The sequence below is a fragment of the Caenorhabditis remanei genome, chromosome IV (genome assembly GCF_010183535.1).
Source record: "Caenorhabditis remanei strain PX506 chromosome IV, whole genome shotgun sequence".
Taxonomy (NCBI): Eukaryota; Metazoa; Nematoda; class Chromadorea; order Rhabditida; family Rhabditidae; genus Caenorhabditis; species Caenorhabditis remanei.
In genome coordinates, this window is record NC_071331.1 from 11,087,856 (window position 1) to 11,113,013 (window position 25,158).

At 35.4% G+C, this 25,158-nt stretch overlaps 6 protein-coding genes across 6 annotated transcripts; 2 read left to right on the forward strand and 4 right to left on the reverse strand.

The window, feature by feature from the left end:
- Positions 1-48: 48 nt before the first annotated feature.
- Positions 49-1,738, reverse strand: GCK72_013247 (uncharacterized protein; the record flags this gene model as incomplete). Its single annotated transcript, XM_053729749.1, has 4 exons — positions 49-211; positions 262-359; positions 633-1,479; positions 1,659-1,738. The coding sequence occupies 4 exons, from the start codon at positions 1,736-1,738 to the stop codon at positions 49-51; spliced, it is 1,188 nt and encodes a 395-aa protein (XP_053584521.1).
- A 284-nt stretch (positions 1,739-2,022) lies between these two features.
- On the forward strand, positions 2,023-3,456 carry GCK72_013248 (uncharacterized protein; the record flags this gene model as incomplete). Its single annotated transcript, XM_003092299.2, has 4 exons — positions 2,023-2,156; positions 2,207-2,657; positions 2,823-3,016; positions 3,276-3,456. 4 exons carry the CDS (start codon positions 2,023-2,025, stop codon positions 3,454-3,456), a joined length of 960 nt encoding a protein of 319 aa, XP_003092347.2.
- Positions 3,457-17,249: 13,793 nt separating this feature from the next.
- On the forward strand, positions 17,250-18,205 carry GCK72_013249 (uncharacterized protein; the record flags this gene model as incomplete). Its single annotated transcript, XM_003092310.2, has 3 exons — positions 17,250-17,313; positions 17,591-17,749; positions 18,054-18,205. 3 exons carry the CDS (start codon positions 17,250-17,252, stop codon positions 18,203-18,205), a joined length of 375 nt encoding a protein of 124 aa, XP_003092358.2.
- A 403-nt stretch (positions 18,206-18,608) lies between these two features.
- GCK72_013250 (uncharacterized protein) lies at positions 18,609-20,033 on the reverse strand (the record flags this gene model as incomplete). The annotated part of the gene is made up of 4 exons (XM_003092302.2): positions 18,609-18,741; positions 18,816-19,024; positions 19,122-19,661; positions 19,857-20,033. The coding sequence occupies 4 exons, from the start codon at positions 20,031-20,033 to the stop codon at positions 18,609-18,611; spliced, it is 1,059 nt and encodes a 352-aa protein (XP_003092350.2).
- Positions 20,034-20,367: 334 nt separating this feature from the next.
- GCK72_013251 (uncharacterized protein) lies at positions 20,368-22,440 on the reverse strand (the record flags this gene model as incomplete). Its single annotated transcript, XM_053729750.1, has 4 exons — positions 20,368-20,500; positions 21,272-21,480; positions 21,586-22,125; positions 22,264-22,440. The coding sequence occupies 4 exons, from the start codon at positions 22,438-22,440 to the stop codon at positions 20,368-20,370; spliced, it is 1,059 nt and encodes a 352-aa protein (XP_053584522.1).
- A 426-nt stretch (positions 22,441-22,866) lies between these two features.
- On the reverse strand, positions 22,867-24,309 carry GCK72_013252 (uncharacterized protein; the record flags this gene model as incomplete). The annotated part of the gene is made up of 4 exons (XM_053729751.1): positions 22,867-22,999; positions 23,148-23,356; positions 23,451-23,990; positions 24,133-24,309. The coding sequence occupies 4 exons, from the start codon at positions 24,307-24,309 to the stop codon at positions 22,867-22,869; spliced, it is 1,059 nt and encodes a 352-aa protein (XP_053584523.1).
- Between the last annotated feature and the right edge of the window lie 849 nt (positions 24,310-25,158).

Consider the following 25,158-nt stretch of genomic DNA (forward strand, 5'->3'; position numbering starts at 1 on the left):
AATAAATGTTCACTATTTATTTACACAAAATCTATCGATAAAACAATTTCAAAACATGAAAAAGAAATTAATAAAGTCCCAACATGGTGGAACAACTTCACATCTACATGAATCTAAACAATTGAAATCATCGAGATTATCTACTTTTATATAAATTTGCTTCTCCGGGTCATTCATCGACAGCCACAAGTCTCCTCGGGGTGATTGGAAACTGAAAATACAAAAATTGAGTTATGAAAAAAGATGAGAACATGAACTCACTCGATTCGATTTTCGAACTTTTCTATAAACTCGTCGAGGTTCCCAGGCGCATGGAGGATTAGGGTGGTTCCGAGTTTCGCGTCGATTTTGAGCCATTTCTGAAATAAATTTCACTGTTTCGTTTAGTTATTTTAATTTGTGAAATAGCTGAATATTAGATTGTGGCTGCACTGGCTGTGGAATTTTACCAAGTAAAAAAATTGGAATCAGAATAAATTTTATTGATAAAAAAATGAAGCCACACCTCCAAAACCTCTATAAGAATTGTTGTTCTGCGAGCATCGTGTATTTCAAGTGTTCGTGCATTATATACCTGAAAATCCATTTTATTTCATCGCTTTCTTGTTTCAACTGCCGTTTTCTCAACTTACAATTGGAAAAGTTAAAAATCTGTCAATCGGAAATTGTCGATAGTTCTGTGCTCCCGTCTCAATATACTCCAAATATCGCTCATCACAATTTCTCAAAAACCAAAACATTGCTTTTCTCGACACTAAATAATCCAATGTCTTGATTCGAAGTTTCGGAAATCCATGAAGTTTTGTGATTTTCTCGATTAAAATATCAATGAATTCCATAGTGAAATGAGTGAGAAACATGTCGATAACTCCAATTTCCAAAATATATACAAGAAGTGGAAGAATTTTCCGAATGAATTCCGACGTTTCCCGGAATTTGAAAATACATTCCTGGTTAGTTGCAGTGGTTTGAAACGAGAGTTCAGTACAAAAATTATTGATTTTCTGTGAGTTTCCAGTGAGTTGAATGTAATTAAAATTAACTAGTTGAGAGTCGACGAGAGTTCTCTCATAACGGGCGGTTTTTCTGAATCGGAGTCTTGTTTTAAAATCCATTTTATTAATTACTCGAGCCTTAAGCTTCTCCGATAAATCATTCCAATTAAATTCCTTCGGCTTCTTCGGAAATTTCAATGCAATCTTTATCAGCTCCTCTTTCAATTCTTCATCTTTATACACATTTACATCTAATTTCCCAATTTTTCCAGTCTTCATCACAAATTTTACAAATGGAATCATGGTATGATGATTGGAATCTTGATCGTCGCATTGTACATGAATAGATTTTCCTTTTTCTGGAATTATAGTTATCGATCCGATCGGGAATCCGTCTTTTTCGTGAATTTCGACTAGTTTCAGGTGAGTTTGGTGAATATTGACTAGGCGACGATCGCTTCGTGAGGTGCTGCGGAGCTTGAGTCTGAAAATTGAATTTTGAGTTGGAATATGTGGATTTTATCGGAAAAATGGAAATCTCAATGATTAAAAGAAGAAAATCTGCTGAAAACTTGATTTAAAACTTGAAAATGGAAACTTTGAATTGATTATTTAAACTTTATTTTCGAAAAATGCAGTTTTTTTTTTCAATTATAAAATTACCTGGTCTCAAAATCCATCTTTCCGATGCATTTGTGCTTTACTTTGTCCGGCAAATCATTCCAATTCGGTTCGAATGGCATCTGTTTACTGAAAATTTCAGATTTTTACATTTTATTCATAAAATTCAGTGACGAAAACAATTGAAAGTCAATTGAAAAAATATACCGTAAAAATATGTTTCTATTTGTTCGTTACGAGACCACCCACAAATTTTGTGCATGCGCCTTGAATATTACGGTAGTTTTAGATCCGAGAGCGAGCGGGCGATTTTCCCCTTCGCTGTTCCGATTCTCGTCATTTCTTTCACATTTTTCTCAATTTTTCCCAATTTTCTACAAGAAAAGTTTCTAATTTTCTGTTCAGAATGCGCTCAGTTCATGAAAGATTAGCGGCAACGATTGCGAAGAGAAAGAATGACCGACAAAATTTTGAATTTTGGAGCGCATTGCCTGAAGAATTGAGGAAAAAGTGTATTGGGACAATGGAATTACAGGCTAGGTAGACTATTAATCCTGCTAAAGATGCTAAATCATTTGAAAATAATTCAGATGCCGCCTCCGCGCCACCTCGAAAACCAACAAAAAGCTGGTCGAATCGTTAGAATTAGATGTTGAAACCCTAGTTCTGGATGGAGAGAAATCCGTAATAAAGCTCAAATATAGAGATGGAGACGGCGTCCTTCGCTGTATTTTTTGTGTAAGCAATTCTTCTGGCTTCGAATCAGGCATTTATTTGATTGGATGGTTAATGAAAAGTGCGACAATCAAACACATGCAGATAATGCGATTTCGTTCGACATCAATTACCGAGGTCGAAAAACAAATAATCAATAAAATGGTTCCTCATAAATCATCTCGAATCTCTGCATTACACATCAGTGACTTCAATGATATCATTTTTTTCTTTCTGGAGAAGATGTGGACGAAAATGGATCGCATGAAAATTTGGGTGCGTGGTGGTTCTGACTATTCGTTCGATCAACTCATGAAAATTCCATCGGTACGTTTGCAGTTTGAATGAAAAGCTGAAAATCGTAACAATTTTTATAATGATCGTTTTCCTAGAAAGTCATATTTTCTTTGAATTCCGCCTGAATAGCTGTCTTTTTACAACATTTTCATTGTAAAAATCATGTTTTTCCCATAAAAATCCAACCATTTTCAGTTCGACTACGTGAAACTCTTCGAAACATCGAATTTTCTTTCAAATTACAAAAATCCATGCGCCGTGAATGCATATTTTCCAATCATCCAAACTTGGGTCGAGAATAACGCGCCAGTCGGCAAGAAATTGATGGCTTTAGATGTTAGAAGAAATGGGTTTAGTTCGTTCGTCAAACGATTTAAATCTCTACTTATGTAAGTTGAAATTGAGATTTTGATATTTTTAATACCTCTCAAGGCTCGGGTGCATGGCGCCAAAGTTCAAAATTGTTCGAATTTTTTGAAATTTGTTGACAATTTTTCGCGAAAAAGTCAAACTTTCGACTATCATTCAGAATTAGAACGAATTCTGAAAAATCATCAGAAATGTTCAGATTTTCCAATAAAAATTGGTTCATTTTTTGAACCCGGGGCCCGAGCCGAGCCTTGACAAATCTGATTTTTTTGTTTCCAGCTCACAAGGACACTCTGAAGTGGTCAAAGCCCCTGTCGCTCGCATCGGAACCAATAATCCATCGAAGCATATTCTGGGCAGCCTCATTGAAGGAAATGACAAGTACAAGCTCATTTGTGTTATAATTCCAGCATGTCTGTCACCAGATCTCTATCACAAATACATCAACTCACTCCACTAATCTCTTTGATACGTTCTTATTTCATGTGTGTTTTTATTATGTCAAATAAATTCCGTCGCTGCTAGGAATGTACATTAATTCATATAGTTCAGGAAACGAGGAAATACAGAAGAAGCTAGCGTGTCATCATATAATCGGAATTATCACAAAAAGGCACAAAAGGCAATTAGAAACAATATTTAGTACGATTTTAAAAAATTTTGGTGACCAGGGAAAACCCAAATTTGACAGAAAATAGTGTAAAAAGTGCTAAAAAAGAATAAAAAAGAAAACAATCACAAATTAGAAAGATATTTTTCGAGTTGCTTCTTCTGATGGAAATACAAAGCGAGACGATCCCTTCCATAGGCTCCGTAATCGAATGCAATCGATGATTCCTCTGCATTAATAAGTGACCAACAGACCCAGAAAATATTGGAAACGGGCATGAAAAGAATAGATTCTTCGATGATTTTTTGAAGATCTTTCTCCCGGTCGCCGGTGACCAAGTCAGATGGGAAATGGGGGTTGTCACCGCAGGCGCGCATCTGAAATTGGAGATTTTGATTTCGGAAACATCTGAAAATTGCTGGCAGTAGCTCAGTAAAGTTCATACAACTGCGCTCCACCGAAATGCCCTTGAGAAATGTCTCCTTTTGTCTGAATCTCTCAATTTCACATACTATTTTCTGGCGTTACGGTAGAGCGCGGTTGTATGACGCGTGTCGTGTTAATAACTTACCTTATAAACCTCATCTAAATACGCCTCACAAAACACTTTTCGCTCGTCTTCCACCTCGAAAAAGTGCTGATGAATCTTGTAATACGGGGGTTCACTCTCGTTGTAATCGTATCCGTATTCACAGAAATGGTTGCCCAAGTCGAAGCCTCTGCAAATTTTGGAATTTGGGTTTTGGATTTTATAGTTTTTTTCGACTTTATTTTATGGTTTTTTAGCTGAAATGTTCGTTTTTCGGAATATAATTTAAATTTCCAAATGAGCTATTTTGAAAATGTGAATTTTGAAAGAAAAAAGAGACAATTGTCACCAGAAAAGCCGAGTTTCCGTGGGAATTTTCACAACTTTCATTTTTCATCAAAAATTGGTAATTTTTTATTAAAAATCAGTCATTTTTCATCAAAAATTAGTAATTTTTTTTATTGAAAATCGGTGTTTTTTCATTAAAAATAGGTATTTTTCATCAGAAATCGGTGTTTTTTCTACAAAAATTGGTGATTTTTTAAATTAAAAATCCGTTATTTTTCAACAAAAATTGGTGATTTTTGTTTAAAAATCGGTGTTTTTCATTAAAAATCCGTTACTTTTCATCAAAAATCGGTGATTTTCCATGAGAAAAATGTAAACTTTTAAAATTTTGACTGATATTATGAAAAAATTTTGAATTCGGTCCTGCAAAAGTCTTCTTTTTTCATTTTGTACACCGAAATTCATCATTTCGGCTCAAACGGAAGATAAAAAAGATTTTCAGCAAAAAAATATTTCAATTTTCAAAAATTGGAATTTCACCATGGAAAATTGAACTAATTTCACGTTTTCCAGCAGTTCTTATCCAGAGTTCAATCATTTTCCAACCTATAATTATAACTGCAATATTCGAAATCAATCAATGAAAGTGGGTCATCATTGGTTGGTTTTCCATCAGCAGTGAGTACTGTTCCATCATCGGCCAACTGATATCCGTCGATCAAAAGGAAATTTCCTTCCTAAAACAAAACTCAAAGTTATAATAAATAGAATTTTCTGAAAATCACCTGCAAATCATTATGCGAAAAGACGACAGGACTATGACTGTGTTGGAGGAAAAACTCGACGAAATTCAGCTCTCGTTCCAGTTGTGCCACTGTGATTGTCGATGGATACTGTAACTTTTGGGAGATTTTATTTTATTTTTAGGATAAATGAGGATGACATGATCTCCCACACTGCCAAAAAGAACTGCAAAAAAACGTGAAGCCGATTTTTTCACGTTTTAATTCAATTCTTTCATTTTTTGCACTGAAAATGCAGTGTTTTCAGGTTTTCAGACATCGGAATGGATGAAAACAGGGTCCCGTCCAACAGAATTGGGTAAAATTAAATTCTCTATCTAATGAGCAAAAAACGTGAATTTTGGTCCGAAATTGACTTTTTGATACAGAAAAACGGATTTTCAGAAAAATGAGATTTTCAGCAATTTCAGCCAATATTTTTTTCCAAAAATTAAAACAGTTTCAGAACACCTTCAAGTACATTTTCAGAAATTTTTGTTCGAAAATGTTTTTTGCCTAAGAAAATGTTTTTTGCCTAAATTATTCTATAACTTTTCCGAAAATCGATTTTTCTGTATCAAAACAGTCAATTTCTTACCAAAATTTACGTTTTTAGCTCATTCGATATAGAATTCAATTTTACACAATTCTGATGTATGGGACACTTTTTTCATCCATTGCGACGTCTGAAAACCTGAAAAATACTGCATATTCAGTGTAAAAAATAAAATAATTGAATTAAAACGTGAGAAAATTGGCTTCACGTTTCTTGCAGTTCTTTTTCGCTGCGTCAAAAAGATAAATTAGGATGGAAATTACATCAGATTCTGGCACATCAGCACGTGTCAGATACATCTCGATAGGTCGTTCACCGGCAGGAGTTTTCCTGGAAAAGTGGTTATTTTCGAACGTTTTTTAAAGCCGAAATAGGTGAGAATCAATGCAAAATCAGTGCTTCGTGACTTACTTGAATCTCTCTAACCACTGTCTGGCAGTCTGCAAAGTCTGTGGCTCTTTTGGAATCGGTGCGTCGAGGGTGTGGACTCGGGCGACAATTGGGGCGATCAATTTTGATAATCTGAACAGAATTTATTGAAAATTTTTTCAATTTCATTTGAAAAACACTATTCTCACCCCGGCTTACTAATCTCCAAACATTGCAACGCCCGACTCGGAATGAATTGTTCGAACCGGCCGCCCGGGAACACTCCCAACATTTTTGGGCCCAAATTTCTCTCTGGAATATTTTTCCGAAAATTAAATGTTTTCTATTTTATTTTCAAAGTTTTACCAGATAACAAAGTAAAAACTACAGATTCCGACAACAATTGATCGATATCTGATTGACAATGAACACGAAGCAACGCTTTCTCAGGTTCCATTTGAATTGGTGTCAGTTGGGCGGGTAATTCGACGAGGAATAAGAGATTCGACATTCCGCCGCTGAAAATTTAAATTTCGGTTTTTTTCCACAACAATTTCCTTACGTAATCGCTCGAATTCTGAAGTCTTCAATCTTCACTTTTCGCCACGCGCCGCCTAAATACTTTGCACACAAAAATCGTGCTCTGAACAGAATTTCGCCGCTAATCGGTGCGGATGAGTCGAATTTCGAGAAAACTTTCTTCAAATCGACACAATCCGTCGTTCGATCCTTCCACAATAACGTCGGATCATCATGGGAGAAGGCGATCTCGCATTCTTCGGATGGAGCTCGACGAGAGTTGCCAGGGGTTTCCGATGGTACTTCTAGTGAGACCATCTGAAAATTTTTATAGTTATTTGAAGAATTCACACAGAAAAATATAAGAATTAGGTTCAAAATTGCAGAAAATAGTTTGAAAAAGCACAAAAATCAGTTTAAAATTCAAAACTTTTTCAAAGATTACTGTAGTTCAGTGGAGCGTAGTTGCACTTATTGGAATTTTCATCGAATTTTCACGATTTTTCTTGTAAAAAAGGTAGAAAAGTTAATTTTTCGATTTTTGGGGCAAAAAAAAAAACAAATTTTGTATCTGAAAATCGCTCCGAAAACTTAAAAAATCTCGAAATACTCTTTCAAAAAAATTTTTTTCGAAAATTTTGAAAGTGGGCGGAGGCTAAATTTGATCCCAAGCAGTGTGCTCCACCGGTGAAGAAACCGGCGAAAACCCGGTTTTTTTTCACCGGTGAAAACCGTTATAATCACCGGTGAAGTTTTTCTCGGTTTTATAAAAATAAAAACCGGAGTCAAGTTTGGCGAAAACCGGTGTTCACCGAAATTCCCCGGTTTTCATTTTTCACCGGTGCCCGGTTTTCCCCGGGGAATCCCCGGTTTTCACCGGTTTTTTTTGATGATGCAAACACTTCAACGTGAACGAACATGACAGCAACCGGCCATTTTGCAATCGGACATTTTGAAACAGGACATTTCGAAACCGGACACTTTGAAACCGGACGTTTTGCAACCGGACACTTAAAAACCGGACGTTTCGCAACCGGACATTTCGAAACCGGACGTTTCGCAACCCGCATTTTTTTGTTTCGAAGTGTCATTCGGTTGCGAAACGTCCAGTTGCGAAACGTCCAGTTGCGAAACGTCCAGTTGCGAAATGTCCGGTTGCGAAATGTCCGGTTTCGAAATGTCCGGTTTCGAAATGTCCGGTTTCGAAATGTCCGGTTTCGAAATGTCCGGTTATGTGTTACCAATTTCAAAAAAACTCCGGCGAAAACCGGTGAAAACCGGGGAAACACCGGTTTTTTCACCGGTGTTTCCCCGGGGAAAGCCCGGTGATCACCGGTTTTCTCCGGGTTTTCCCCGGTGAAAACCGGTGAATATTTTCACCGGTTTTTTCATGAAAAACCGGTTTTCACTAGTTTTAAAATCCCGGTGGAGCACACTGATCCCAAGTTTTCTAGAAAAACAATAAAATTTCCAGTCAGAATTCAGTTCTACTTTATGACATAGTGTCACATATGATTCATGTCAAAAAATATGAGAAAAATGAAAATTTTGACGCAAAAATTGGTTGTCGAACAAGAAAAACCAGTCGGATTAATAATAAAAGTTGGAAAGAATTTATAAATCTCTCCTCTCGACAACAAATTTGTGATTCCAAAAAAGGGGAAACAAATTCGTTTCGCTGGAAAAATTAGGAGGGGATGACGACGAAATTAGAAATGCAGGTGTGTATTGGGGGAGAGAAAAGAGACATAACACGGAGCAGATGAAGGCGAGAAAGTTATTAAAATTCGGAAGGAGAACACGAGATTTAGGGAGAAAAATGTTCTGAATTCAGAATACAATACACACGAACTAAAAATTATGATTGATGCCGCAAATTCCAAGACTTTTTGAAACCGAAAAGTTTTCAAATTCAAGTCGAAAAAGTACATTTCGATCAAAAATTCTTCCCAAAAAAGCGGAAAGGAATCATAAAAAATGTGTGGAAAAGTGTTGGACGGAAAGAACGGAACGAGAGAGGCGGAGACGTAGAGATCAGAGAGAGAGGCGAGAGAGTGAGGGAGAGTGAGAGACGACAGAGACAGAGAGGGCAAACTGATCTGATGATTTGGAGAGGAAAAGAGGGAGAAATGACACGGGATTTCGAATGAAATTGAAAAGAGGGAAATGAATTGGAATGAAGAGGAGAAGGGAGGTGAGGGAGTAGATATCATTGGGAGGACGAATGTTTCGTTTGATGGAAAGGTGAGAGAGGAACAGTGTAAGGATGTAGATGTTTCTGGAAACAGAAATACACTGTTTCATGTCAGTTTTAATATTTTGGAATTTCAATAATTGAAATTCCACTATTTGCCAGGATGTTCTAAAACAAAAACCAGAAAGCGAAAAAGATGCTAATTTGGAGATACCCATTTTCTAAAAGTTTGCAGAACTATGTACTAGCACGGTACGCTTCTTACAACCGCGCTCTACCGAAACCGAGGAAAATTGTGTGCGAAATTGAGAGACTCAGAGTAAAAGAGACATTTTTCAAGGGCATTTTGGTGGAGCGCAGTTGTAAGAACTGTGGCAAGCTAATGTCAGGTATTCTCCAACTCTTCGAGAAATTCGGTTCATGATAATCTTCAAATGCAGAAAAATTTGATTTAAGTTTAGAAAAAAACTGGAAACCGTCTGATGGTTTAGTCATCAAGCTAGAATGTTTAGTACCTCGAGAGCTTGATATTGCGGCTAACAAAATCATTTCTCTCGACCGGAGCTTTTTAGCGTTCTTTGGTACAAAAATCGTATTCCTTATAGAAACAAATACCTGAGGACCATACAAAAATTGGATCAATCCAGCTATCTACAGTTTCGTGATAATGTCTTGAAGCATGAAGATGTCTATATTATCAGTTTGAACATCGTGGAATTTGTTTACATGGGCCTCGCTTCAATTCAAACCAGCTGGTGTTCAGAAGAAGCTCACACAAGCGTAATGGGATATCTGATTCTCAAATTCGCAAATCAGCAACAAGAAACAGTAATTTCCATCTCATTTACTGTTTCGTATTATCGTTAATAAAGTTTCAGTGTGCCATTAAATTGATAATTTGGCTTGCCTGTTTCTCCGAACGATAAGTCAGAGAACCAAGAATTGTGTGAATGGTTCAACTATTGGCAGTAAATTTTATCGAACTAACCCTTCAATTCGAAAATGAATCCTTTTTGATACAAATCTACCGTAGTAAGTTATAGCCCTGCGAGACCAAAATAATTCTAATGCTGGGCCGTCAAAATACTTCCAACAGGAAAATGTTGTAAAGTGGGCTTGCACAAAAAAGTTTTCCATTACATAAATGAAGACATATTTGAGTCACACGCTCAAAGCTAGACTACATTCTTTATAGAAACTGTATCAGGTATGATAAAGAAATTACAATTGATACTTATTATCAACATTCTAAAAATGCATTTCATGAAACAGTACAATTTTCTACTCTAGTATCCCTTACTACAATATAAAGTACAAATCCCAAAATAACCTCTCATTGAGAAGGTTTTTTGGTGTGCTATATCTCTCTCTAATCGTAGAACAAAAAGGTATCGAACTTATCTTTTGAAAGAAGAGAAAAAGAGAATAATAGAGATTGTGTGTGTGTTCGACAAGCAAGACAGAGAGCATTTTCAAGTGATATTCAAATAGAAACCCACAAAAAGTATAAAATGACGGGAGATGGTAGTAGTAGAAGGAGGAAAGGAAGAGTGGTGTCTTGTGAATGGGAGAGGTATCGAGATTTTACAGTTTCAATATATTTTTATTTGGGTGATTTCTACATTTAGTAGATGATTTAATGTTATAAAATATCATATAACTCAAAGAAGAAACACAGTTTCAGGACTTTAAAAAATTTCAAACAAAAAAATGGGCTTGATTAATCTCTTAGTGGAGTAAACTGGAAACGCGAAATGAGTCAATAAAGAAATCCCTCTCACTAGTCAGACTGGATCATATGTTTCCATTGATCAGTTTACGAAAACAGGAGAGATCCAAAACAAACAAAAACATGTGAAACATCACAAACGCAGACAACAGTTTCATGGAGAAAAAACAAAATTAAAAAGAGTATGGAAACAGTTGAATGTTTTGAATAGTTTTGGAGCAATCCTAAAGTTTTGCCACCGCTGGGGTCAAATCCTGGTTGTCAGATTCGTTAAAAAAACCAAAAACAGTATACAAAAAAGATTTGCTAGGCCCGGTGTCGAACCCCGGACCCTCGGAACCATAATATTACCTTTTTTCAAAAATAATATCTATTCGTGACTCACCGATTTCGAAATATCCGGAAGCCATTGCAAATAACTAGAATGAGGAGCCACGTTTGCCTATTTAGGTATGTCTCGAAATAGACAATTTTGATGAGTTGTCTTCATTTAGTTTTGTTTCAGTTTTTAATGAAATTCGGTACAACAGAGTTCTAAACACTGTACCGACATTTGTTATTCAGCAAATCAAAAAGAAAATATTTAGCAGCATTATGCGAATGTTTCTTTCTATGAAACAGGCGATATGAAAGGTATCCAGCTGATGGAAAATCTCATAACCAAATTTGTTCGTACGTTAATAGAGTATTTTAAACAGTAACGATGCTATTGGTTAAAAAGAATATGGCAACTGTTTCAACATTTCAAAATACGGAACTGAAAATTCGAGTTTGCTGATTCGGAGATGTTGCGGAAAGGTAATGAAAAATTGGAACAAGTTTACAAGTAACAGGTAAAAATAGAGGAGTGATCGATACAATTTGGGTTACGAGCTATTTTCCGAACATTTCAACAAGTGTTTCCTTTTTCGATTTACATAAGGATAATGGGAAACGGGAAAACACAGAAGTTATAGTTTTAAACCAGCTGTAAATCAAGAAAATCGTTGGTGATTCCCGCTGAAAATGAACTGGGGATACTTTTCCCCCAAACAGGAGTTGAATGTTCCGTAGCAAAAATTCGCAGTTTCAATAAGCATTCATACTGAAAGTACTTATTTCAATGATTTGATAATAACGTAAAAATGAATACCTTGATAAAAATACGGAGTCTGAATGGGTTAAAATATAAATTTTTGATTTATGGAATTTAGTTGAAACACGCAAGCAAGTGTCCTAATTGAAAATATGAATCCAGAACCAATCTAAGTATTAATGGAAATATACTTTCTATAATGCAAATGTGAATTTATTGAAACAGATCATTCGTTACAGAACTAATTGATAGCTTCAAAATGTTTCTACAGTTGAAAATCAAAATGAGGATAACAATTAAAACTGTTTCAATAACACAATATATCAGAATGAAATCGAAAATAGATTGTGCTGAACGCTTATGCTGATCTGATAAATCGTACAAAATTTTCTTTTAAGGAAACCATCACCAATTAGAAAACCTGGAATAGAAAAACACATAGTTTTCTAAAATTAGCTACCTAAACGAAACAAAATGTTTTGTTTCAGGTGCTTAGTAAAAATTGAGAAAAAATTATAACGAAGTTGGATCCGGTAAATTAAACTGACACATTTCTTCTCGCCAACTTTTTCTTTTTTTCATTAAATGACGAGAAAATGTGACGATGGGATAGGGAGGGGGATTTCCAGAAGATTTATGAGAGCGTAAGCTGTCTCAAGTCAATGCACTTTTCAAGCAGAAATGAGAAAGAGAGAGAGAGAAAGTTGGCAAGGGCAAAAGTGATAAGGTTGATTGACCAGAGTGATCAGAAATAAGAGAGAGAAAGAGAAAGAGAAGAAGAATGTGGGAAAATAAATATATTATGTATGCATGTTTTGTTTCATTCTTTCTTTTTTAGGGGATTGATAAGGAGTTGGTGTTTGACTGACTATATTGGTAGTGCATGATCTCTCAATGCTATTTTCAGCATTATCAAAAATTCCGAAATATCTGAAACTTAGTCTAAATTATGATGTGTGGAGCGGTGCAGTGAAGTTGAATTAGTGTTTACCGTGCAAACTTTATTATAACGGCACCTGTAATAGAACGGCACCTATATTATAACAGCATGTTGTTTTAACATAGTTTTGACGGTAACTATTAGCACGGCACGCTTCATACAACCGCGCTCTACCGAAACCGAAGAAAATTGTGTGCGAAATTGAGAGACGCAGAGAAAAAGAGACACCGAAATATCTGAAACTTAGTCTGAATTATGATGTGTAGAGCGGTGCCAAAATAATTGCTAAAGGCTTATCATCAGTTAGAAACAGTAATTTTTTTTGCAAAATTTAACTGTTATGAATCGTCTTGAAGATAAGTAAATGGGTAAACGTTTCACTATTATGATCCCCAAGACAAAGTTAACCAGGATTCCGTGAGGAAGGCATTCTTACTCTAACACTTTTTCCTTAAACAACTGTTTCTCATAGTGGTTATAAGTGTTCTTCATTCAAACAGTTTTGATACGATATGGGCACAATTGAAAAGACGAAACGAAAACTAAACAAGAATTAGTGACAAAAGCATGCGTAGCTATGGATAATCCAGATAACACACGGAGTTCCCGGAAATCCGAAGAGAGATAAACTAGTGATTCACACTCTTTGTTCTGATATCACCCATTTCTCATTGTAATGAATCTATACGGCAAATTCAAATTACTTCAATGAAACAGAAACTTTTGAATTTTTTGGGGATCAATGCATTAATCGGTTGGTAGGTTGCTAATTGAAAATCAATAAACCTTTTTGAAACAGAAATTAAAGTAACTGTTGTAAATCTAAATAACTGGATCAGCGAAGTTGGATTAGGAGTGCTTACCGTAGAAACTGTCTCATACCACCTGTAATAAAACGGCACCTGTATTATAACGGCACCCATTTATACTCAGAATTCATGAATATGATTATCCCAGTGTATTTTCTTGATTCTGATTAGAAGCAGCGTGATTAGTTTATCAGCACGTACAACGTCCAAAAAAGTTTTTTGTTTAATTTTAATGAGTTTCTGAAACCACAAAATTTCTCTGGGATACAGTTGAAAAATATAACAGCATGTCGTTATAATACAGTCTCTACGGTAGATTTGAAAATGATTTTTTTTAAGACAAGGGTATCGCAAATTTTTCAAATAAATGATAGTGCGGAATAAGTTCTACAAATTTTTAGGGTCGATTGAAAATTTGAAAAGTTATATTCAACTTTTGAAACCGCAGTCCACTTCTTGCAGCTCCCAGACTAACAGTATGACGGCGGCAGAATGGAAATCCTAGTTATCACAAGAAACATTTAGAAGTCAGTACATAATATATACTCACTATAATAAAAGCCTACGTGAAACCAATATGTTATGAAAATATCTAAAAACAGTAACTTTTCTTGGGGAAACCCAAAAGACCGGAAACAACAACATCAACAACAGAAAGTGAAAAAAGTGTGAAAAAGCGAATAAAAAGAGAGAGAGAGAGAGAGAGAGAGAGAGAAATAGAAAAGAGAAATGGACGTGACACCTGACAAATGGTTTTATCAGCACACGAGACACTTTCTCTCCCCCCTTCTCTCATTCTATTCCTCTCGTTTTAACTTTCAATAAAATTTGTGTATTTTTCTAATTCTCCCAGAATTCAATTATATTTTTTGAAATGTCCCATTAAATGTAAAATATAAGTGTTAGGGGTGGAGGAAAAGAAGAATCAAGTGTTTGTAGTCGAAGAGTGATTTGAAAACAAGTATTTGACCTACCCGTTGGAAAACGCGTGAAGAATTGAAATTTCGTGTGAGAGTACTGAATAAAGGACGGAGAGACGAACGAAACATGTGATGGAATCGAATAGAAATGGAATAGTGGGGAAGGAAAAGTGATTGGGAATTGGGAATTGGGAGAAAAAAGGACGAATGATAAGATATGATTGGATGGGTTTTTTAAAGATGAGTACATCTGATCTAGACATTAGAGAATGATCTATGATAGCAGGTGATTAGGAATTGGTCAACGGATAAGTGGATTTGTGATAATGGGAAAAGAATTAGGCAGAGTTGATAATCCATAGGAAAGATGATTGAAACAAGTTATAAGAAATATCCAATCTGAAAAAGAGAACAAGAAACAGAAAATAACAGTTTATTTGGGAAAAGCTTGAATTTCGTTTCGCTTCAATTGGTTCCAGATAGACAACTTTTATTGATAGCCCATTCGCTCAAATTTATGTTTTAAGTTATCCATAAATATGAAGTAAATTGCGTGTCATTTACTAGTTAGTTAATAGCATCTGAATCAAAATGAAAGAAATTATACACGATTGTATTAGCAGAGCAATTTCGTTACAACTTCGCCCCGCCTCAAATGAAAGAGTATTGGCGAGAGACGTAGAGTTTTTTCTGGCGCGAAACAGATTTTCACCATTTTGATTTTTGTATATTGGTAGTTCGCCAATTGTTTTTTGGTTATGATATTTTATACTTTTCATGGTTTTTTTTATAACCGCTGCTTCCACGACACGAGTTTCTCAAAACTTCCAGGGAAGACAAACAGTACGGATCTATGATGGCAGGTGATTAGGAATTGGTTAATGGTTAAGTGGATTTGTGATAATGGGAAAATAATTAATTGGAGTTGATAAATCGCTGTTTTACCGAACGAAGCAAGTTATTCAAACCTGAAAAAGAGAACAAGAAACAGAGAATAACTGTTTTCTGAGGAAATGCTAGAAATTTTTTTCACTTCAATTAGTTCCAGAAAGAAAACTTGTCTTGATAGACCATTCGTTTCAGCTTATGTTTCAAGTTATCCATAAATATAAAATGCGTCTTATTGGTATAATTAGAAAATGGATTTTATGAAAAAAACTACAGATGACCGTATTTTGTAATTTTCAAAAAAATAAAAAGAAGATTTAGATTCCAAGTCAATTAACGTTACTAAATCGTCGAAATTGTTTTCGTTTACGAATTTACGAGTTAGATGGCAGGAGTGTCTTCTCAAAATCAGGATACCATGACTGATAGACTAGACATTCGATAATGATCTACGATAGCAGGTGAATTGGTTAATGGATAAGTGGATTTGTGATAATGGGAAAATAATTAGGTAGAGTTGATAAACCTAAGGAGAGCTGATCGAAACAAATTATAAGAAATATCCAACCTGAAAAGGAGAACAAGAAACAGAAAATAACTGTTTACTTGGGAAATAATTGAATTTTGTTTCGCTTTAATTGGTTCCAGAAATCAACATTTTCTTGATAGCCGATTTGTTTAAGCTTCTGTTTCAAGTTATCCATAATTATGCAGTACACTAGGTGTACTTCAGTTCGTTAATGTTGTGAGTACGATTCGTCTTTGTATCATCAGAAAAAATAAGATTTTGACTCCAAGTCAATATAAGCTTCTAAATTGTAAGATTTCTATTGTTTACGAATTTAGTTACTATCATTGATGTATTCTTCTGATACATAATTGGTACATATATTGGTAGTCTAACAATTGTTTTTTGCTAGGATAATCTTATTCTTTCTATAGTGTTTTAAAAATCGCTGCTTCCACGACATGAGTTTCTCAAAAAAAAAAACAGGGAAGACAAAAGGTGTAACTTCCCATTCAAAAAGAATATTTTCGTTTGGCCAAACATAATAACTTATAATACATGCAGACTTGTAACAGGAAGATGGGAAACAGAAAATCCCAGAATCAGTATGTTTACAAAAGAATACAGATATCAAAAAAGAAAACTACAAACACAAAAATAATGTTCCAAGTTTTCTATAAATGTGATGTTGTCTTGTCTTTTTTCACTCAATTGAAACTATCGTAAAGACTGTATTTGAGGTGCCCCTCTAATTGAGGTGCCCCTCTAATACAGTTGCCCTCCTGCGATTTACAATTTTATCTGATATCATCATTAACTGACTCCGAACTGTTATCTCTCATTACTATTTCAGCATTTTTGGGGCCAAAACGTAGTTTGGTATAAAAATTCAGGATTTTCTTCGTTTCTTACGTAAACATTTGAACAATAGATTTTCATGCACCTCAAATACAGTTTTTACGGTATATAGATGTCACAAACATTGCTTGAACTTCATACTGATAGAACTACTTTGTAGTTTTCAATCGATGTGGAATGAAAGTTTTTATTTCCATTAAAAAGTTTCGAAATGGCAAACTGAGTAGGAGCAAAAGACCGTTTTCATTTTAGAAAGAACTTTTAAAATCACTAATAATCGCAGTTTCGAGTCTCTCACAAAATGTGTTTTAACTCATCTGTTTTGATCGAATGCTCTTTTAAAAGATATTTAGTAAGTACTTCCATACGGGGCAATTGGATTTAAAAACCTTGATTGCGTTGCGTTTTCATAAATTATCCTAGTATCCAACTTCTTGCACAGTGGGGACCAATGATTTTGCATCTTGCACTGCCACATATCTCCTATCTGAAACAGAACTTTCATGATCCCCCACAGTCTTCCTCCCTGTCTTCATCAGAATATTCTCATTCATCATCCCAAAACATTAAGAAAAAACAAAACAAAAAAAACGACCGTAAAGTAGGCGGAAACCAGTTGGTCAATCATCGCCACTTTTTGTTCATATCCTCATTTCCTCTATCCATTTCTCCTCCCAGAATGCGATTCATCCTTCTCACCATTTTTATTGCTATAACAACACTTTTCCAGTATTCTGATCAAGGTGAGACATTGTTTTCTGTTTCTCACAGCTTTGAAAAATTTAGGTAGATATCGGTCAGAGTTCATTGTTCATTTGACTCGTGAGACTAGTGAGACAAACCTATAGAAAATTTAAAAACCTAGAGTGAAAAATTTTTTGAGCAAACTGATTGGAAATTCAAAAAATTCTGCTACAAAGTCACTAGATAATCCATGCACCATCATGATGTGTGTTATTCGACACAATCTTTTAACCAATACTCCCCATTATTTCGTTTTCCTATCCACACATATTCCAGCTGTTCGCCCAGTGACTCTCTTCATCCGACTATTCGATGTAAAAGGAAAACGATCGACGATTCTAGATGAAGGATACAAGTATACTGTAGCTGAGTTGAAGAGGATGCTTGTCAAGGAGATGGATGTGTCCGGACATATTTTGAGACTCTATTTTGAAGGTCTGTTGAACAAAATCTGTAGGAAGATGCTCCATTAGTTCACAATCAAACCTTTAAAAGTTAATCAGGTTCCTGAAACAGAAAAAATTGCAAAATTTGTAAACTTTTCTGCTGTTCCAGAGTCTGGATAAATTTGGAAAATTTATTTCCATTTCGCTACGTTTAATAATCTTAGTTAGTATAATTCCCATTCTTCCTGAAAAAGCTTTCCATCAAATAGCAATCAGTGAAATACCCTATTTCGAATATGAAATTTCTGAAACTGTAATTTTTTTCTTGTCTCATAACTTTACTCTACTTCCAGGCCAAGAACTCTGGATCCCTGACCGTACTCTCGCTAGTTACCGTGTCCGTCCTGGGGATACTGTTGACATTTATTTGGAGAATATCGCCGAGCAACTCGCAATTCGATTCGGAAATCAGGATAAGAGTCCGGATGGGAGATTGGCGGAATAAAGAGGCATTGGTTTGATTTTATAATGGCAATATCAAAAACTGCAATACTGTTTCGCCTCATTTGTATATTATTTTTGTGATTATTACCTGCAATGCATACATGAAACGTGGAAAATAGTTGTCTATTATACTGTAAATACAAACATATGTAGAAAGGCTAACGGCTTTGAATAGTTTTGAAAAAAATTATATACGTGAAATTTAAGGTATAAATGAAGTGGTGTATCATACTGTAGTTAAAAATCCGGAAAGAACCATTATTGTTTCATTGCGTCAAACATCTCCCAACCCAAACAGAGCTTCTACAATGTCTTAGAAACTTTTCTGAAACATAAAATTTTATGAAAAAAAGAAGAAATCTTTATTGGTTAGTAATGTCGTGTTAGTATTATTTATCAATGGATCAAATAGCGCAGTTAGTATATGGGAAGTTGACGAACGCCTTCTTGTAGTTGATGACTGGAAGATGAGTATTGTAGGTCAAATAGGCAGCAAGATCTTTTCGGATTGGACACTTCACGAACGGTTGGATCCATCTGGAAATAATTTCCACCTCAAGTTTCATACACTAAAACAGTGAAAATTTTCATTAAAACTGGCAAAAACTCACTCGAATCCTCCTTGACACTTATCAACTGATCTGACATGGAACCGGAGAAGTCTCTTATCGTCGAGGGGAATCTGTTCCAGAATGTTCTTGAATATCGCCTGAGCAATACGTTTATCATCTGCGTACAATGGAGAGAGAACACATTCACCAGATGGATAGATTATCACTGTTCCGAATCCTATCACTTTTCCATTCTCGTCGTAGGCTACCTGCAAGATTTTGACATGAAAATATTCTCTGTTTTTGAATATTTTTATTTTTTCGTTATGTTGGAGGGATTCGATCAGACGATATCAACAAAATTACCTTTCCAAACCCATTTTTCTTTCTGAGAAGTGTCAGAACATATTTGGATCTCTCGTACGGGAACACCTCCTGATCATACTTGACAATATCTTCATCTGGAACATCCGTCGCATTCTTTATCAATATTCCATCTGTATTCAAATCATCTGGAACTTTCATCTCATCCATTTTGTAGTAGGAAACATATTGAGTATGTCCATAGTTTCTGTGTCCAAACATTCTTCCCCACAAGTTCATTGTTTGTGGGAAGCACTGTGCCAACGCATTGTCACAGACACTTCGAAGTCTGTCTTTAACCACATAATCTGTCATTCTCATACTATCAGAACCACGGTAGTCCGGATGAATCCAAAAGAATCCGTCGTATTGATGAGGTAAGTCACTGTTGGAAGGTAGTGGATGGAAAGTTATGTGATGACTTGTTTGAATGAGAGTGTTGGTATCTTTCAGACAGTAGAATACCAGTGAGTAGTTGTCTTTGAAGCATCTTTTCCACATGTCGATATCACTTCTCTCGAAGTTGAGACGTTGTTTTCCGTACTGAAATAAATCGGAGAGGTTAGATTTAGTTTACTTTAGTTCAAAAATATACGAAAAAAAATAGACAACAACGGTAATTAAATTTACTCTGTTCAGTGATAAAGTTATGACGATGATGAAACATTTTTTTTTTACTTATTGTTAAAACTTGTTCTAACTACTATTCCTAAATAAAACTTATAAATAAAAACTAACTCCATTCATGAACTCATCAATCAAATTCTCATTCGGATCCACAATAATATCGACATTTCTCATTGTTAGTTGATCTCTCGGCTTCCCATCAGCCGTCAAATACTTCGTTCTAACTGCATTCAGTTGAGGAGTAACTTTCAGAAGACGTCGGCCGAGTATCACAGAGTTCGAGAACATTCGAGTAGGATTTGTTTAGTTTGGAGTGATTAATGATAAGGAAGAAAAAATGAGGACGTAGAAATCGGGGAGGGTAGGGTCAGGTTAATAGTCCACTTGGATATTTTCATATGAAGAGTTCACGCGGAAAATTACTTACACCATTTGAAGCGTGTTTCATGAAGTTCATATAAGGCTGTTCGGATAAAATCTTCAGTCTTGCGTTTCTTCCGATTGCCTGTTCATCTGAAGTACTGATGAATAATTACAAAAGATTTATTGTCAATTTTATTGGTGATATGTTTCGAGTCAGTATTATTAAAGTGAATTCTCATCAAAATTCTTTAAAATCTTCTCAAATAGCACAATTTGTATACGGAAAATTGACGAACGCTTTCTTGTAGTTGATGACTGGAAGATGAGTGGTGTAGCACAAGTATGCGGCGAGTTCCTTTCGGATTGGACACTTCACGAACGGTTGGATCCATCTGGAAAAAAGGTGCTAGTTGCTAAACAGGAACTGAGAATACTGACGGACATTATTAGCATCGCTATCAAAGTTCAGCTTGAAACAGAAACATAGTTTTTCACACAGAAATGCCAAACTTGGTTAAGTTATCTCTTATCTTGAGTCGATGTTCAGTAAATTTGAGAAAAGTTCAAATGCCAATGCAAATCGACAAGAAGTTCTGAAGTTCGGAAAATCTCAAATATTGATCAGAAAATGAGGTATCCAATAAGTATGTTCCATGAAACTGGAGTATTATCGGAATAAAAAAGTTCCGACATTTTTTACCGAGTTGCAAAAGTCCCGCCACTGATCTCCGGGAACGCCCACTTATCATCTTTCAATTTCAGGGCACGGTTTCAGTTCTATTTACACTGATTTCGCGGCTAAAATTTTCAAAAATACTACTTTTTCAATAAAATTTGACAGAAAAAAACGAATTTCAAGGAAAATAGATCAAATTTTATTGAAAAAGTAGTATTTTTTCAAATTTTAGCCGCGAACTGAAACCGTGCCCTGAAATTGCAAGATGATAAGTGGGCGTTCCCGGAGATCAGTGGCGGGACTTTTGCAAGTCGGTAAAAATGTCGGAACTTTTTTATTCCGATAATAGTAGTTTCAAAGCTCAAATTACATTTGTCAAAATGAATCTTCGAAAGCGAAAATTGGCTAAATTATCAGCAATCCAGAAAAGTAATGTTATTGAAACAGTAGCATATCGAATCACATCCAATCTTTCCCAAAAACTCACTCGAATCCTCCTTGACACTTATCAACTGATCTGACATGGAACCGGAGAAGTCTCTTATCGTCGAGGGGAATCTGTTCCAGAATATTCTTGAATATCGCCTGAGCAATACGTTTATCATCTGCATACAATGGAGAGAGAACACATTCACCAGATGGATAGATTATCACTGTTCCGAATCCTATCACTTTTCCATTCTCGTCGTAGGCTACCTGAAATATTTTGAAATGAAAATATTCTCTGTTTTTGAATATTTTTATTATTATGTTTGATATCAGTTTGATGTTTAGTGAAAATATCTTTATCATTTAATTTACCTTTCCAAACCCATTTTTCTTTCTGAGAAGTGTCAGAACATATTTTGATCTCTCGTATGGAAACACCTCCTGGTCATACTTGACAATATCCTCATCTGGAACATCTGTCGCATTCTTTATCAATATTCCATCTGTATTCAAATCATCTGGAACTTTCATCTCCTCCATTTTATAGTAGGAAACATATTGAATGTGTGAATAGGTGTTTCCTCCAAACATTTTTCTCCATATTTTCATGGACGATGGGAAACAATGAGACACAGAATTTCCTCCGACAGTTCGGAGTCCATCCTTGACAATGTTATCACAGAATATCATACTATCTGATGCTCGATAATCCGGATGAACCCAGAAGAATCCGTTGTATTGATGAGGTTTGCCGATGAGTGGGGAGATTGGATGAAACTTGAAATAATGCACTGTTTGTATAATTTTGTTAGTTCCTTTCGGACAGATGAACACCAACGAATAATTATCTCCATAGCATGACTTCCACATTCCAATATCACTTCTTTCGAAGTTTAGACGTTCTTTTCCGTACTGAAAATAAAATAAAATAGTTTTTATTCTGCAAATCAAATTCAGTTTCGGAAAAGTAAGAAAACGAATTCTCTTTCCTAGTTGTGATTAACTTTTCCCTAGTAGCGATTAGCTTCTAAATTAAAAATAAAAACTCACTCCATTCATGAACTCATCAATCAAACTCTCATTCGGATCCACAATAATATCGACATTTCTCATTGTTAGTTGATCTCTCGGCTTCCCATCAGCCGTCAAATACTTCGTTCGAACTGCATTCAGTTGAGGTGTCACTTTCAGAAGGCGTCGGTTGAGTATCACAGAATTCGAGAACATTTTAGGAGAAGTAGAGAAACAAAAAATAGTCGCACGTGTTGGCCTAGACACTTTGTTGATGTATTGAATTGAGAGGTTTTTTATTGCACTCATCGAAACCATGATAAGAAGAAAAACGACGGCTAGTAGACATTAAACGTGTTTTTGTGTGAAATGACAGAATCGAAATGTTGCAATTTCTGTGTCATACTATACTCTTGCAAGGTGTTTTAAAAGAATAGAAGATAATGTAACTAAAAATATGATCAACGGAATAGGTTTGAGCTAATTTTACTCTAACTTCGAATTCAATTATGAGTCTCATTACGATACGTTGTTGGAATTGAAATAGAAAAACACTGTGATAATCATTTCTTTCGTGAAACCGTCAAACTAATAGTGTAAAGCTGTACAAATCGAACTACGAAGTTTTTTTCTAGAAACGAATCAAATAGCACAATTTGTATACGGAAAATTGACAAATGCCTTCTTGTAGTTGATGACTGGAAGATGAGTAGTGTAGCACAAGTATGCAGCGAGATCTTTTCGGATCGGATACTTCACGAATGGTTGGATCCATCTGATAAAATGAGAAAAAAACTTGTAAGAAAAAGCTAAAAATAGAATTGACTAAATTATCGGCGATTCAATATATATAGTAATCTCATTGAAACAGTAATCTCAAAAAAACGCCAATCGAACCACATCAAATTTTCCCAAAAACTCACTCGAATCCGCCTTGACACTTATCAACTGATCTGACATGGAACCGGAGAAGTCTCTTATCGTTGAGGGGAATCTGTTCCAGAATACCCTTGAATATTGCCTGAGCAATACGTTTATCATCTGCATACAATGGAGAGAGAACACATTCACCAGATGGATAGATTATCACTGTCCCGAATCCTATCACTTTTCCATTCTCGTCGTACGCTACCTGAAACATTTTAAAATGAAAATATTCTCTGTTTTTGAATATTCTTATTATTCCGTTATGTTTGATTAATGCCGTTAGGTGTCATTTCCTTTACCTTTCCAAACCCATTTTTCTTTCTGAGAAGTGTCAGAACATATTTTGATCTCTCGTATGGGAACACCTCCTGATCATACTTGACAATGTCCTCATCTGGAACATCCATCGCATTCTTTATCAATATTCCATCTGTATCCAAATTTTCCGGAACTTTCATCTCATCCATTTTGTAATACGAAACATATTGAATATGTCCGTATTTCTTATGTCCAGACATTTGTTTCCAGAAGTTCATCGACTGTGGAAATGCTTGAACCACCAAACTATCTGTCACACAACGCAGCCTCTCTTTCACTACGTACTCCAACATTCTCATACTGTCAGGTCCACGATAATCAGGGTGAATCCACATGAATCCGTCGTATTGATGTGCTGTGTCATTGTTAGAAGGAATCGGATGATAATTGATATGATGAACTGTTTGAATAATTTTATTGCTTCCTTTTGGAGATACGAACACCAGTGAATAGTCGTCTTTGAAGCATTTCTTCCACATGTCGATGTCGCTTCTCTCGAAGTTAAGACGCTCTTTCCCGTACTGAAAATTCATAAAATTGAACAAAACAATCAAAAAGATTGTGATACGATGTTTTCTACAAACATTTGAAAGTGACGAAACAGTAATTTTTACACCAACTCTATCGGCTGGTACCGTTCCTAAACTAAAAATAAAAACTCACTCCATTCATGAACTCATCAATCAAATTCTCATTCGGATCCACAATAATATCGACATTTCTCATTGTTAGTTGATCTCTCGGCTTCCCATCAGCCGTCAAATACTTCGTTCGAACTGCATTCAGTTGAGGTGTCACTTTCAGAAGACGTCGGCCGAGTATCACAGAATTTGAGAACATTCGAACGGAAAACATTCGAGTAAAATAGAAAAGATACTAGTAAGAAGTGAGTAATGATGAAAACTCAAAAAGTCGGAAGATTTTAACGTGAGATTGGGAGAATGAGGGGACTACGTAAATGGTATCTTTGATAAGAAATTCTGTGAAGATGTGAAAATTGTAATGTCAAGTAACGCAATAGAACGGCACCTGTATTATAACGGCACTTACTACATGCTCAGAATTCACCACTAGTAATCTCCAAGTGATTCATGATTCTGATTAAAATCAGCGTGATTAGAATTGCATTGACAATAGAAATGTTTTTGTGAACATTTAAGAGTCTCAAAAACCACCGAAACTTATCTGGAAGACGGTTCAGAAAGATAACGTCACCGTTGTAATACAGTTTTTACGGTATGTAGGTAACATTCCTTCATGCTCCGAACGATACTTGAATATTCCTCTGAATATCAACTATACTCCAAATTAAATATGTTTCTCACTACTTGTAATACCCCGTTCGATGAAAAATGCAACAATGATTCTGTCGTGATTCTGGGACAGCAGTCATATTTTATTTTATTACACCTTACAATTGAACGTAAGCTCTAATTATCTAACGCGGTCAGGACGGATTAAATTGTTATTATGCTTGCAAAATGAGAAGTTGTTCTCTATCGTTCGATTATGGATGTTGCTCACTGTTGTTCACTTGAGTACTTGAGTAACAAACACATTGGAAGTAAAGTGTTTGGAAAATTTTTTTCGTATTTTAACTTATTTTTGAAACTGTAACTTTAATAAATGCGTATGACTCTCTGATTGTAACTTCTGTTGTAATTTGTTTATTCAATGTCCAAGATTAAA